The sequence below is a fragment of the Tetrahymena thermophila genome (genome assembly GCF_000189635.1).
Source record: "Tetrahymena thermophila SB210 genomic scaffold scf_8253823, whole genome shotgun sequence".
In the NCBI taxonomy this organism is placed as follows: domain Eukaryota; phylum Ciliophora; class Oligohymenophorea; order Hymenostomatida; family Tetrahymenidae; genus Tetrahymena; species Tetrahymena thermophila.
Window position 1 is genome coordinate 199,061 of NW_002475930.1, and position 15,263 is coordinate 214,323.

General features: G+C 23.7%; 4 protein-coding genes across 4 annotated transcripts; all 4 read left to right on the forward strand. All coding sequences in view use genetic code 6, as the record gives it.

The window, feature by feature from the left end:
• Positions 1-1,189: 1,189 nt before the first annotated feature.
• Positions 1,190-2,739, forward strand: TTHERM_00678290 (oxysterol-binding protein; the record flags this gene model as incomplete). The annotated part of the gene is made up of 3 exons (XM_001027805.1): positions 1,190-1,739; positions 1,796-2,204; positions 2,268-2,739. The coding sequence occupies 3 exons, from the start codon at positions 1,190-1,192 to the stop codon at positions 2,737-2,739; spliced, it is 1,431 nt and encodes a 476-aa protein (XP_001027805.1).
• Positions 2,740-5,542: 2,803 nt separating this feature from the next.
• On the forward strand, positions 5,543-8,387 carry TTHERM_00678300 (oxysterol-binding protein; the record flags this gene model as incomplete). The annotated part of the gene is made up of 2 exons (XM_001027806.3): positions 5,543-5,762; positions 6,451-8,387. The coding sequence occupies 2 exons, from the start codon at positions 5,543-5,545 to the stop codon at positions 8,385-8,387; spliced, it is 2,157 nt and encodes a 718-aa protein (XP_001027806.2).
• A 1,446-nt stretch (positions 8,388-9,833) lies between these two features.
• On the forward strand, positions 9,834-12,261 carry TTHERM_00678310 (Na-dependent neurotransmitter transporter; the record flags this gene model as incomplete). Its single annotated transcript, XM_001027807.3, has 5 exons — positions 9,834-10,235; positions 10,346-10,519; positions 10,609-10,712; positions 11,059-11,561; positions 11,678-12,261. 5 exons carry the CDS (start codon positions 9,834-9,836, stop codon positions 12,259-12,261), a joined length of 1,767 nt encoding a protein of 588 aa, XP_001027807.1.
• Positions 12,262-13,049: 788 nt separating this feature from the next.
• Positions 13,050-15,245, forward strand: TTHERM_00678320 (Na-dependent neurotransmitter transporter; the record flags this gene model as incomplete). Its single annotated transcript, XM_001027808.3, has 5 exons — positions 13,050-13,418; positions 13,578-13,745; positions 13,939-14,042; positions 14,101-14,603; positions 14,653-15,245. 5 exons carry the CDS (start codon positions 13,050-13,052, stop codon positions 15,243-15,245), a joined length of 1,737 nt encoding a protein of 578 aa, XP_001027808.2.
• Between the last annotated feature and the right edge of the window lie 18 nt (positions 15,246-15,263).

The window sequence follows — 15,263 nt, forward strand, 5'->3', positions numbered from 1 at the left end:
ATTACTTTATGAAAATGTGATTTAATTAAACATAAAAATGAAATAAATAATTTAAATATTTATGTTATAAATAAGCTATTTTTAATCTAATAATGTCAAAAATCAAAAAAGATTTCAAATATTTAAAATTAATCTTTCTATTTTTTATCATAAATCTAAAAATAAAATTTAATTTTTAAAAATTTTAATTAAACAGATTTATTTTTCATAATTATTTTTAATTTTTTTAAAAACCTTTTATTGTTTATGATATTGATTCTAAATCTATAAAATAATAAAAAATTAAAAATTTCAAAGAATAAACATATTTTGTTTGTTATTTTTAAAATATGTAAACAAATATTTTTTTGTATTTGAAATTAATTTACATAAAATTTTTTGAATTTTATTACTAATAAATTTTGAATAAATGTAATTCATGTCATTTTTCATTTATTGCTTCTTAAAATAATTCATAAAATAATTGATAAAAATACACCTTTTACTATTTTGAAAGAACAATTTTTTCAATTTAATAATATCCAATCTTATCATCAATTATAAATCTAACTAAGATATTTTATTAGAGAATCCATGTATATTTTTTATGATTTAAATTTAACAAATTTAACTCTAAGATATTGTAAATAATTATACAAAATTAAAGTTAAGAAGTTAAGTTTTATTATTTTAATTCGCTTTAAAGTAATTCAGACTCAGATATTCTATTTTTTTTAAAGGATATTATAAACTGTATTTTAAAACTTTAGATGTTTCGATAGATTATTTTTATTTTTAGAATATGAAAAATACAAAATAGAAATTTTAGTTTTATTCAACTTTATTTATTTTAATTGTAAGAGTGAAGCTTTTGGAAATTTTCCAAAATAATTAATGTAGTGTCGAAGTTTCGAGAAGAAGGTAGCTAATAAATTTAATTTGAAATATAATGTAAGCAGAGTCGTGTTTGAAAAATGTTTGTGAAATTAAATTTTGGTGATTTATAATTAGAGGAATAGTTTTGGTAAAGTAATTAATAAAAATATCAAAAATAACTTACAACAAAATAAATAGTGATTAATATAAAATCTTTCATTAATTAATAATTATACTGCATACATATTATTTAAAAAGCTAAAGCATTTTACCTATGCAAACTAATTAAATAAATAAAAATTAGATCTTTTTTGGTCCAAAGATAATAAAGTAAATGATATAAATCGATAATAATTCTGAAAGTGAAGGAAACATTATGGAAAATTTAGAAGTTAAGGAAAGGATAACTGTTTCTAGCAGTTCTTAGAATTCAACTCGTAATTCAAGCATGGATAAAGGCACCCCATCTTTAAATTAAGAGCAAGAGGAAGTGCATAATGCTTTTTACAATTAAATTAATAAATTAAATACAGATGAGACAGAAAACAAAAGTGAAGAAATAAGCGATACTGATCTCTAAAAATTATACTAAGTAGAAGAAGTAGTTAAAGAAGGAGTGCTTTAATAACTATTTTCAATGTCTTTTAACAGCATTGAAACAAGAGATTAAGTGCTCAGTTTAGTTAAAAGCTGGTAAGCTGTCAAATCATAACCAAATGATGAAAGTAGAACTTACGACGCTCATAAAGAAGGAGGAAAGAAGTGCTTTGATACTTTTTTAGTAAGCACTCTAAGAAGCGTAGCTAAAGAAGTTATTAAATAAATTGGTAGAAAGCTTATCTCAGGAGACTTTAACTTGACAACAATTTCATTCCCAATTAGAGGTATTTTATTTTTTAAAAATAATTTGTAAATTTAATTTTTTTAATTTAAAAAAAAGCTATGATTCCTAAAAGCTAGCTTGAATGTCAATTATATAGCACCTGCTATTACCCACTTTTTATGAATTTAGCATCCCAGTCTAATGATCCTCTGGAAAGAATGAAACTTTCAATCACAGCAAGCATTTCAAGTTTCCCAATAGCTAACTAATTCTATAAGCCATTAAATCCAATTTTAGGAGAAACACTGGAAGGAAGCTACCCAGATGGCACTTAGCTCTTCGCAGAGTAGGTATCTCATCATCCACCTATTACATACATTTATGTAACCGGACCTCAAAAAAAATACGTTTCGTATGGCTATGGTGAATTCGATGCATCTGCTGGTTTGAATTCCCTTAAAATTAAAAATAATGGCAAAAGATTTTTTAAATTCTAAGATGGATAATTAATTACTTTCAATTAGGGGTATAATATAAATTATTTAAAATATTGAATTAGTTAATGTTAATAAATTTCTTAATTTAATAGATACGAGTATTTTTCAGGTACTTTCTTTGGAACAACTAGACATGAAACTTTAGGAAAGATAATGTTCTAAGATACCAAAAATGAAATTGAATGTAAGATTAAATTTGGAAAAGTGAAAAAGAGACCCACTGATTTCTTTGAAGGAGAAATTAAAGTGAAGGGTAAACTATGCTCTAAGGTTTACGGTTCTTATTTAGGATTTATTGAATTCGATGGTGTCAGATACTGGGATCATAGAGTTTAATTACCTTTTAAAAACAATATACTTAAGAGCAAATTGGGCAGTGACCATTCTTTAAGACAAGATAAAATATAATTAAGCTAAGGCAATATAAAATAAGCTTAAATCGAAAAGGAAAAACTTGAGTAAATTTAAAGAAATGATCGTAAACTAAGGAAATAATTTGAAGAAAAAAAGAAAGAACTTCTTAAAAAATAAGAAAAAGAAGCAAAGAAAAAAGCTAAAAAATGAATAAATTAAATTTACTTAATATATTAAAATATGGAATTAAAAATTATAATTTATCAAATCAATCTACGCCATCTAAAAAAACTTTATATTAAACTAATTTAAAAAAGTGTAATAAATTGACTTTTAATAAATAACACAAATAAATTTATCAATATAAACAATTAATTAGTATTTGCTATTTAATTATGTATATTTTCATAATTTTATTTTAAAAACTAAATATTATCCTGCTTTTGTAATACTTAAATACGAATATAAAAAATATTTTATAATTAAGAATTGTTAAATTTAAAAATATCATTTACTTACTACAAGATCTCCTATGTTAAGACCTATTAACATTAATACCTAAAATTTGAGTAAAAGCTTTATAAAGAAGTAGAAATCTTAAAATTTTCTCTATTAAAAATTGAAGGATATAATAATGTATGTGTTATATTTTTTACTAAAAATTTTTAATTATTATATTAAATTCAATAAATAATTATGTAATAAAGGTTAATATAAACTTACTTTTAGAAAATTAATTCAATATTTTGATTGAATAAAATTTAAATGCTAATATAATAATATTAAGTTATGAAAATAATATAATAAACAGATTTGAATTATTATTAGTTACCTTAAATAACAAATTTATATAAATTCAAACCTCTTTTTTTATATAAACCTTATGATTATGAGCAGTTTAATTATATCATACAATAAATTAATTATTTTAAAGTAACTATTTACTGTTTACTTACATCGTACTTTAAAAGAGTTAGATGAAAAGACCACAGAAGTTAAATATTAAATATAAAAAATAAAAGAAAAATTATTTTTTTCATATCTTATTGATTAATAGCCATATTTACTTTTCTTAATTTTTAAAAATAAGAAATAAATTTTTTTAAATTTGATATTAGATTATCATTAAATTAGTTAGATATAAAAATATATTATGATTATTATTGCAATATTTTTGAATTTTAATTTCCTGTTTGATCGAGGATGAAATAAAATCAAAAATCAAAATTGAAAGAATTAAATAGTATTATATTTATCTATCTTTCTATTTTATACTTTTAAATTTGAAATAATTAAGCATTAGATTTTATCAATAAAAGACAGAAATTATCATATTATTTTGAATATTAATGCTATTTGGATATTTCTAATATAGAAATATTTTTTAAATTATATTTGAAATTGTGTAAAAATATATTTATTTTATTTAATAAAAGCTGATATCTTTTAATAAATAATCATTTCTTTTTGAATTGAGAAATAAGGAGCTAATATATTTTTTCATAAAATAATCAGCCTAATAATATAAATATTTTCTGAATTAAAAAACGTTTCTACTTATAGAAAAAGATAAAAAATAAGACTTTGAATATTTATCAAAATTGAAGAATACTATTCATAATGTCTGTATAATTACGAAATTTAATCTGAACTGCAATTGAATAAGTAACAAATGTAAATAATCTAGAACTTTTTCTTAGAGCTTCTAGAGATTATAATATTATTAATCAAGGATAGGGGAAAAATACGAAAAAAAAGGTAAAAATTTTACCAAATAAACTTAAAAAAATAAATAATATTTATTCAATTTATTAAATAAATTTAATTTCAATTAATTGTTTGTCGTCATTAATTATTAGGAAATTTTTTAATTACATAATTTATTTGGGATTAATTTTATCTGGGTTATGTTATAGATACTTATAATCAAACATTTTCTACTTGATTTTTTTAATAGAAACCGGAAAGATATAGAAGACAGGCAAAAGGCAAGCAGATAATCTGCTCAAAAATATAACTAGAAAAAAACCAATTAAATTTTAAAAATTTTGTAAACAAATCAAAATTAATATTATGCTGAAATTTGTAAATAAATAAAAACATGATCGCAAAAACCTTGATTAGAACTAATAGCTTTAATCGAATTTTTATACAATATCTCTCGTTTTTAAATAAAATGAATACATATTTTGTATGATAAAAGAAATTATTTTACATAGAGTTCAACATGGTTACTTGTGATTATAAACTTTATATAAATAGTTTTATTTAAAAATTTATTAACCAGAAAATGCTTAAACTATACCTTCCTCTTTTTCATATGCTTTTTGCAGAGCTTTTTAATTTATTTATTCTGTGCTTGAATGAAATGATTGAAAACCAAACAAATTCACTCAAGAACAAAAATTAATTAATTGGTTTTTGCTCAAAAAAAAAATGAATAATTAAATGAATAATGAGTAATTCATAGGTTTGGGTTAAGAAGCCTTTGAAAAGGTAGCTGAACTATAAATAACATTAGTTAATACTGCAATAAAAATTTTTATCAAAGCAATTACAAAAAAAAGTAAAGTACTACAAAAACCCTTCAATCTCTTTACTTTAAAAAAATAATTAATTAAGAAGAAAAAATAAAAATATTAATATCAATCAAGCAAGCAAGTTAGGTACTCTACAATTATTGCATTAAGATAAAAAATAATATACAAAATCAAAAGCCGTTCACCAGCCATTTAAAAATATCAAAATTTCTAAGGATTAACTTATAAATGTATGTTCTTTTTTTATGATAAGATTTAGAAAAAATTAATTTTAAATAAGGCAAAGTGCAGTAGATCATTTTTAGTTTTGTTTGCTCCCTCTCATTTTAAGAGTTTGCAACGTATAAATAAATAAATATTTTAAATTCAAAATAGATTTAAGTGGTCTATAACCTGCCTTATGTGCTTGATAGCATTTAGCATTTTACAAACAAAGTTAAAAAACAAATTGTATTATAAAAGAAATTAGTGATATGAAGTCATAATCAGTCTTAAGCGAGCAAGAGAACTACTAAGACGGTGTAGAAGAATTCTCTAACTAAGCTTTTAACAAAAAAACCAACAAGATGAATGGAACTAAAGTACAAATAGAAGAGAATAATCCTTGCGATGAGACAATGGGTTACATTCAAATAGTAGATGAGTATGAAAATGTAGATAAGTTTAAAAGGATTCCTCGCAATTCTGAATACTGTAAGAAATAAATAAATTATAATCATCTTATAGAGTTTTCAATAATTTGAGTTTTGAAGTGATTATATTATTTGCTATTTATATATAGTAAATAAATAACACTAATTTAGTAATGTACTAATATAGTAAACTTTAATTCCTTCAATATCTATTAACCATCTGCAATTACTTTAAAATTGAAACTAAAACCTGAACTCACTCGCTAAAAAGAGCAAGCAGCTAATACTAGATTGATTATATTTATTTTAAATGAATTTCATTCATATGTTTATCGTAATGATTACCTTGGTAATAGAAGGGTGTTTTAATATTTTTATTAATTTGCAATTAAAAGCAATCAGTAAATTTAAAAATATTAAAATATCAAAAAAAGAGATAAATTTTGAAATAAATCAGCAAAAACTGATAGTCATAGTATAATTATCATGTATAATCAATCATCTAAATCAACTCTAGTTAAAGAATTAAAGTTTCTTTTTTTTTAAGAATGGAAAGCAGCCAATAAAAACTGCAGTTCAATTAATTTTAAAACTAACAAACATTATAAATAATAAATAAGCATTTTCACAATAAATTTAAGCATTTTTTATTTATCATTTTAATTTAACTCTATTTTACAGAATAAATAAATATAATTAATTATTAATTAAAGAAAGAAAGAGATTAAAATATATTATAAAAAAATTAGAATACAAGGACAGAAGAGTGCAGCTTCCAAGCTTTACAGTAAAGGGAAATCCTTTCATAAAGAACGAATTAAATGGATTTCTTAAAGAATATGAAGTAGAATGTCTACCACCAATTATAATATTAGGTACTCCTCAGATATCATAACATGATTATATTAAGCACAATGGAAAGAATGGAGTTAATCATAAAAGTAATAAAATAAATGGAAGCCAATAAAAAATTAGCATTTAAATTAGTGCTGCTGCAGGTGTAAGCGGAAGCGGCGAATCACAACCACATTAAAAGAATTTATATGACTCAGATCAATTTAATTCTAGAGGCAACAAAGTTTATGATTCTCGATATGAAGACTCAATTTAAGAAGACAATGTTGATAATGAAATCATATTTTAAATAGCAGACTAAATACCTGAATTACTCGAAAAGTCAGAAATGAGAGATGCATGTCTCACTCCTTCTGTGTATTAAGAATTAAAGCAATAAAACCACAAAATATAAGAAAAGAAGAGTGATTTTGCAAAAGCTAAATCATTCCATAAAGAAGCAAATGAAAAAGAAGAAGAAGAGGAAGATTTAAAATAGCAGCAAAATAAAGTAGATGCTAAGTCTTAAATGGTAATCGATTCTTCCAATAATGACCTTTTAAAGTAATAGCTAGAATTGCAAAAAAAGAAATAGTAAGAAAAAGAGGAGTAAGAATAAATTAAGCTAATGGAAGGATATGAATCAGATCCACCAGCTCTTCCTGAAGATAAAAATGTCATTTACACTTTAGTCAAGAAGGAGTTCCAATTCCACAATAAAAAGATTTCAAAGCAAATGATTTTTGATCTTGTTCGTGACTTCAAAACAATTCAAGCAAAGGATGAATGCAGAGCTGAATCTTCCCACAGCGATGGTGGTAAAGAATGCAAAGATAAAAAAATAAAGGAATGTTTAAGAGGAATAGGAAAAGAAATTATTAGTTAAGTAGGACGTAAAATTCTCAGTGGAAGTTTCAACTTAACCTAAATTTCATTCCCTATTAAGGCAATGATTCCAAAAAGTGCATTAGAAAAGGCGCTCTATTCTACTTGTCTATTCCCCTTATATATAAATAAGGCCTGTCAGACAGATAACTATGTTGAGCGTTTTAAATATTTAATTTGTGCGACTTTTGGTAACTTTTATATAAACTGTGGTTTCTTGAAGCCTCTCAATCCAATTATTGGTGAAACTTGCTAAGGTTTTTATCCTGATGGAACTAGACTCTATGCAGAACAAATTTCTCACCATCCTCCTATCTCATATTTTACTATTTATGGACCAGATAAATCCTATTTAATGTACGGAAATTACAATTACAAATCAAATGCAGGCTTAAACTCGCTTAAACTTAAAAATAATGGTAATCGTCATATAAAATTCAAAGACGGATAATATATTATATATAACTTTGCTAAGGAAGTGTATAGTGGCTCATTCATGGGAGCTATGAGAGTTGAATCTGCAGGTTCTATTACTTTTAAAGATGAAAAAAACGACATAGTAGCAGAAATTGCAATAGACTCTGTCAAAAAAAGACCTACTGACTACATCTCAGGTACTATCAAGGTTAAAGGTTAAGTAGTCTCTAAATGCTACGGAACTTATCTGGGTTTTATTGAATTCGACGATATTCGCTATTGGGATTATCGCTATGTATTGCCATATGAACCTATTATAATCAAAAGTACTCTTGGAAGCGATTAAAGCTAACGCCCTGATAAGATATACTTATAAAAAGGAGATATTCCAAAAGCATAAAAATTCAAAGAAGAATTGGAAGAGTTGTAAAGAAAGGATGCAAATTTAAGAAAAAAATAAGCCGAAAAAAAGGGAAAAGAATAAAAGGAGAAAGACAAATAAGAAAAATAAAAGTAAAAAGAAAAAGAAAAAGAAAAGAAGAAAAAATGAAAGATTTTAATTTAATAAATTAACAATTACTAATAAAAAATATAAATTTAAAGAGAGCTATAAGATAAATAAACAATTTAATAACTTATTATGCAAAGTAGTAATTAAAAATTACATTCAATATCCTTCCTTAAAGGATGTATCCACTCTTTGATTGTAATGATCAATATAATAAATAATAAAAAAATACACGAAAAGAGATAGTGAAGCTAAAAAATATAAAATTTACTTATTTCACTGATTTATTAATTCATTCATTTATTCTTACTATACGTACATATCTATCTATCTATAATCGATTTTTAAAAGATTAAGAAAGTCTATTACATAATGATAAAACTTAATAAAATTACTTATAAAAAAAAATAGCTGCATAAATTTTAAAAAACAGAATAATTTATGTTTCAAAAAGTAAAAATTCTCTTTATTTTAAAAAATGTATATTTATTTACACATAATTTTCATTTTAAATCATGCTATTTTCTCTTCATTTTATTACTTGTTTTTTTATTAGCTTTAATTTTTTTTCTTTCTATTTTATTTAGAGTTTTTTCAAATCCAAAATAACTCAAAAGATAAAATTAAATTATTCAATCAAATAATCAATTATTTTTAACCAAACTCATAGAGTAAATGCTTTAAACTAAAATAATAAAAACAATTTACTTCCTTCCAATACTCATAAATATTTTTAATTATCATGTGAAAATTTATTTAAAGTATAATAAATATATTTAATTATTTTAAAATTCTTGCTTAATAATACAAATTATTTATCTAAAATAAAAAACATTAAAAATATTTAAGAGTTGAAGAAATTGCCAATTTTTTACTGTAATAATTTATTTTAAAAATCTTTATTCTCTATATGTCGTATTATATTTAAATCTAAGAAAGAAAAAAAGGAATTATATTTATTAGTATTGTTATATTTTGGTTTTTTTAACATAAAATAATAATTTAATATATAATTAAACTAGTAGGAAGGAAAAATAGTCAAATATTAAAATACCTTTAGAAATTTTTAAGAAAACTTTAAGAAATAAAAATAATCTTATAATTTATCTAAAAATAGATCGTATAATCAATATTATTTTTTTATCAAGAAAGTGTGAATAATATAGATTGCTTTTGCAAATAAAATATAGACTCCAAAATTTTTTTTTGATATCAACTCATGAAATATCACGTATGACTAATTCTCTCTATAATTAGTATAACAAATCTATTGCGTGAATAAAAATGAGTGTTCGATATTTTTATTGTAAAATTGACAAAAATCTTCTTCAAAAAACTTATGAAAATATCTTTTTTTGTTACTTATTTCACCAAAAAATTAATAGAACTAAAAAAATAAAATAAAAACCAAAACATTCATAAAAATTTACATAAACACATAAATTAGCTTAATCAAAAAAGTTTTTAGCATATCCATTAGAAAAGAAAATGCATGAAAAATTATTCGGGTAAAAAGAGAGACCAAAGCCGAAGCCTTTAACTCTCTTGACAAAAAACGAGTAATATAAATTAGAGCATTGGTATGATGAAAATAAAGATGCTCATGAAAATAGAGGTGAACATAGAGCTGCATTCAATAGATAATTAGATGAAAATCACCACGAAAGAGATAGATTTAATAGCTATTATGAATATTTAGTTAGCGTTTTAGGTTTTGCTGCTGGTTTTGGTAGTGTTTGGAGATTCCCTTACCTTATTTTTAAGAACGGAGGAGGTGTCTTTTTGATTCCTTACTTTATTTTCCTTTTTTTGATAGGATTTCCATCTTTTTACTTTGAAACTGCAATAGGATAAATATTTCAAAGAGGTCCTCCACTAATTTTTGAAAAAGTAAATAAATTTAAATTTTCTAAGGCATTTTCTTAAATATATTACTCAAAGATGACCTAAAAATTAGCAAGCATCCATAAAATGTTATATTTTAATAAATTATTAATTAGATTCACAAAAAATGGAAAGGTTTAGGTATCTTCCCAGTATGCGTGAACTTCTCAATGTCAACTTATTATAATCTAATTTTAGCATATTCAATATACTTTTTATGGAAGAGTTTTACTTATCCTCTACCTTGGAAGTTAGAAAACTTAGAAGAGAATCAAAAACCTTGGAATAAAGTAAAAAATTATTAAGATTTTTCATAATATGATTAAGCTTTTTGAATATTTTTCTAAAAGTATGATTGATTTTACATTTATAATAAAAGGATTATTTTTACAAAAATTTCTTAAACTCCTCTAGTGGCCTAGATGAATTAGGTGGAATTGTTTGGCCTATCTTTTTCTGCTATTTGTTGTCTTAAGTTATTGTGTAAATATTTAAAAAATTAATTTTATACATAAGCTAACTAATTTTGAAAGTAAAAAAACATTCAATAAATGAATGATATGCCTGTAAACATATCTGATTATGTTATCTTAAAAGAAATACAAAATTTTAAATTATTTCTGATCTAAATCAACAATCAAGTTAGTTGAAAAGCTTGGTTTATAGATTTATTTAATTAACTATTTTTAAAGTTTTTAATTATCGATAACTGATTAATTATTTAAGATGATCTCTTCTATAATTAAATACAATACTATAACTTTTTTATTTGAAATTAAAGCCTTACTTATAATAAAATTAATTTTAATTTATTTTAAAATTACATTAGTTATTTCTGCATTCAAAAAGGAGTCTCTGTTTCTGGAAAAATAGCATTATTTACTGCCACTTCACCTTATATTTTATTATTTATTTTAATGTTGAGAGGATTGTTCTTAGAGGGTGCTTTTACTGGGATTTCTTACTTGTTCTCTCCCGACTGGAGCAAGTTAAGTGATTTATAGGTTTGGGTTGATGCTGCTAATTAAATTATCTTCCAAGTAAGTACAGGCTGTGGTGTCTTAATCATCTTTGGTAGTTATAGACCAGTTTCATAAGAAATAAAATAAACTTCATATATGGTGCCTATGTTAACAGTTTTATGTGGTTTTCTTGCTTCGTTCGTAATTTTTAGTTTTATGGGCTATATGTCTCACTTAACTGGCTAATCAATCCAAGATATACCATTATCTGGTCCAGATCTTGCTTTTGTAGTGTTTCCAGCAGTCTTAACATTAATGCCTTTCTCAAATTTGCTGTCAATTATTTTCTTTTTGACCATGGTGTTTTTAGGTATTTTAAATGTTTTTATTTTCAATTTATAAATTTATAATATCATTAACTATAAATAGTTGTGGTAGATAGATTATTATTATTTAAAAAATAAATATGTTTTATTGATTAATTAGGTATAGACACTTAATTTGCTTTCATGGATGGACTTGCAGGTTCAATTGAAGACGAATTCCATGGTACTGATGCCAAAATATTTAATATAACTATCACTTAAAAGCACATTAGAATGGGAATTTGTAGTATTGTATCCTTATCTGCTTTTCTATACAGTACTTAAGCAGGTTTTTACTATTTAGAATTTATTGATAGCTACGGCGTTGGAATTAATTTGATTACTGCAGTGTTTATGGAAGTTTACTTTTTTAATTGGATGGAGAACTGGGATACTTTAGAAATCAAGATTACCTAATATATTGGAGAACCAACCCCTTAGATATATAAAACTTTATTAAAATACTCAGTCCCTGTATTTACAGGTCTTTTGGGAGGATTAGCTGTGATACTTTAATTACTAAAAATCAACAAATAAGCCTGGTGGGTTAGTATTATTGGATGGGCTTTTACACTCTATCCATATTATGCTATATATTACTACTATAAAAAATACAAAGATGAAAAGCCAATCTAAGGAAAAACTAGTTAAGAAAGGGAAGAATAAGGAAATAAAGAACTTGAGTAGGAATTAGTTGAATATTGAAAACTCAAATACAATCTTATTTTATATTATATTTATGAATTAGTTATTTACATAATTTAATTATTTGGTATATTTTTTGCTTTTGTGTTTTTAGACTACAAATTTCAATCCTTTATTTATCCAATATTTTGTGGGAAAGAAAAATCTTTTATAAAATATATCTATCTACTTTTTATGGCTACAAATAAACTAATCAATAAATTAATTTATTTTTTTAAATAATTTTTTATATATATAAAATATTTTTTATCAATTTTTTTCATATAAAAAACTAATTAAATTAAAGCTATTGAAAAAGTATTTTTTATTAATTATTTTTTACGATTAAAAAGTACAAAAGATGTTAAATTAGATAGATTTGTCATATTTCTTAAAGATAACTCAAGTATTTTAAATAAAAAACAATAAATTAAAGTTATTAATGATTTTACAAATTTATATAAAATAAATCTAATTAATATTAAGATTTATTTTTATTTTTTATTAAGAGTTTACTTAATTAAAATTTGTTCTTATTTATAAATAAAAATAGTTTTCTTTTAAAAAAATAATATTTCAGAAATAATTTAAAAAAGCAGGTTAAGTTATATCAACAAAAAACTTATTAAAAGATTAGATAATTTAGGTACCAAATTTTAATTTACATTATTGATTAGGCAGATAAAATATTAAGTGTGTACAGATTATCATTTATTTTTTGATAAAAAATCTAAAAAAAATTATTCAAGATATTTTTAAGTCAAACAAAATCATCAAAAATATTAAAAATATTTGGTTAGAAGTAGATAATGGCAAATAGTTTACCCGAAATTTGTTCATAGGAGAATTTGAATAGCTATACTAATCTGATTCATGACGATGATCATGATCACGTAAGAGGGTATCATAGAGCTGGTATCAAGAGAACCCTTAGTTTAGAGAATCACCATGAAAGAGATAGATTTAATAACTATTTAGAATATTTACTAACTATTTTAGGGTATGCAGCAGGATTTGGTAGCGTTTGGAGATTTCCCTATTTGGTTTATAAAAACGGAGGAGGAGTCTTCTTAATACCCTATTTGATTATGCTTTTTTTAATAGGTATACCCTCCTTCTACTTTGAAACTGCTCTTGGTTAGATGCTTTAAAAAAGCCCACCTCAATGCTTTGAAAAAGTAAACAAACTTTAGATTTGAAACGTGGAGTTAATAAATATTATCTATAAATCTATCAGCATATATATACATATAAATTATATTTATAATTTTTTAAAATACAATAAAACGAAATGAAGGATTTGAAATTATTTTTTTAAATTTTTGTTTTATAAAAAGACCCATAAGAAGTTCAAGGGATTAGGTATTTTTCCATTGCTAACTACATTCAGTATGTCTACTTATTATAATTTAATACTTGGATATTCCTTTTATTTTCTTTACGAGAGTTTCACATCGCCTTTACCTTGGACAGCTCCAAAAGACTCCCCAGTGCCATGGAATTCAGTAAAGTTTTTATATATTTTTCAAAAATCGCTACTGCCACAGACTTGCTAGCTTTAATTATTCTTCTAAATTAACTAACCAATTAAGCGACTAGCGAATTTCTCAACAAAAAAATTTGACTAATTGAAGATTGATAATTTAGAGTTTATTTTTGTTATTCTTAAGTACTTATTTTTTATTTTATTTTTTAAAGGATTACTTTTACAAAGAAGTTCTTTAATTTTCAAGCAGTATCAGTGAAATAGGTCACATCATCTGGCCACTTCTATTCTGTTATATTCTTTCATAAGTTATAGTGTAAATAATTACTTCTAAATAAAAATAAATTTATTTATTTTTTTTTTTTATAAATTAGATATCTTTGTATATAGAAAGGAGTTGCAGTTTCAGGTAGAGTAGCAATGATTACAGCTACCTCACCATATATCTTATTGTTTTTGCTTTTAATTAGAGGCATGTTTCTTCCTGGATCTTGGTAGGGAATCAAGTGGCTCTTTATGCCTGATTGGTCTAAATTATCTTAATTAAGAGTTTGGGTTGATGCCACAAATTAAGCCATATTTTAAGTAAGTACAGGAGGTGGAGTTTTAGTTTTATTTGGTAGTTACAGACCAATTTCTTAAGAAATAAAAAGATCTGCCTATTTAATTCCTTTATTCACAGTTTTATGTGGATTTCTTGCCTCCATGGCTATATTTAGTTTCATGGGATATATGTCTCATATAACAAACATTCCAATAGATCAAATTCCTTTAAGAGGACCTGATCTTGCCTTCATAGTCTTTCCAGCAGTACTAACAAAAATGCCTTTTTCTAATTTATTAGCAATTGTCTTTTTCATCACTATGATATTTTTAGGTAAATTTAAATATTATCAATAAATATAAAAATTAATTTTTTAAATTAGGAATTGATACTCAGTTTGCATTTATGGATGGATTAGCTGGAACTCTAGAGGATGAGTTAAACGGTGATGGTATAGTTATTTTATCTCACAGAATTCCAATGAAATGGGTTAGAGCTCTTGTTTGTGGTGCTGTATCCTTATTTGGATTTTTATATTGTACCTAAGCTGGATTTTATTTCTTAGATTTAGTTGACACTTATGGAGTGGGTTTTAATTTATTTATGGGATTATTTATTGAAGTTTTCTTTTTCACTTGGATAGAAAAATGGGATGTTATTGAAGAAAAAGTTAAATTGTATATTTAAGATCCCACGCCATAAATTTTTATATTCCTCTTGCACTATTCTGTACCATTCTTTACAGCAGCTATGGGATTGCTATCTCTGTATTTATAAATAACAAGAATATTTGATTAAACTTGGTGGTGTACTCTCTTAGGATGGACAATAACTCTTTATCCATATTATATAGTTTATTATTTTTATAGCAGATATAAAGGCATTCCTTACGAACAAGACGAAGTGAAATCTCCAATTATTAATTAAAACATGGTTTCAACAAAAGCTTTACTTTAAGAAATGCATGAAGTTTGAATTTTAATTAATGCCATC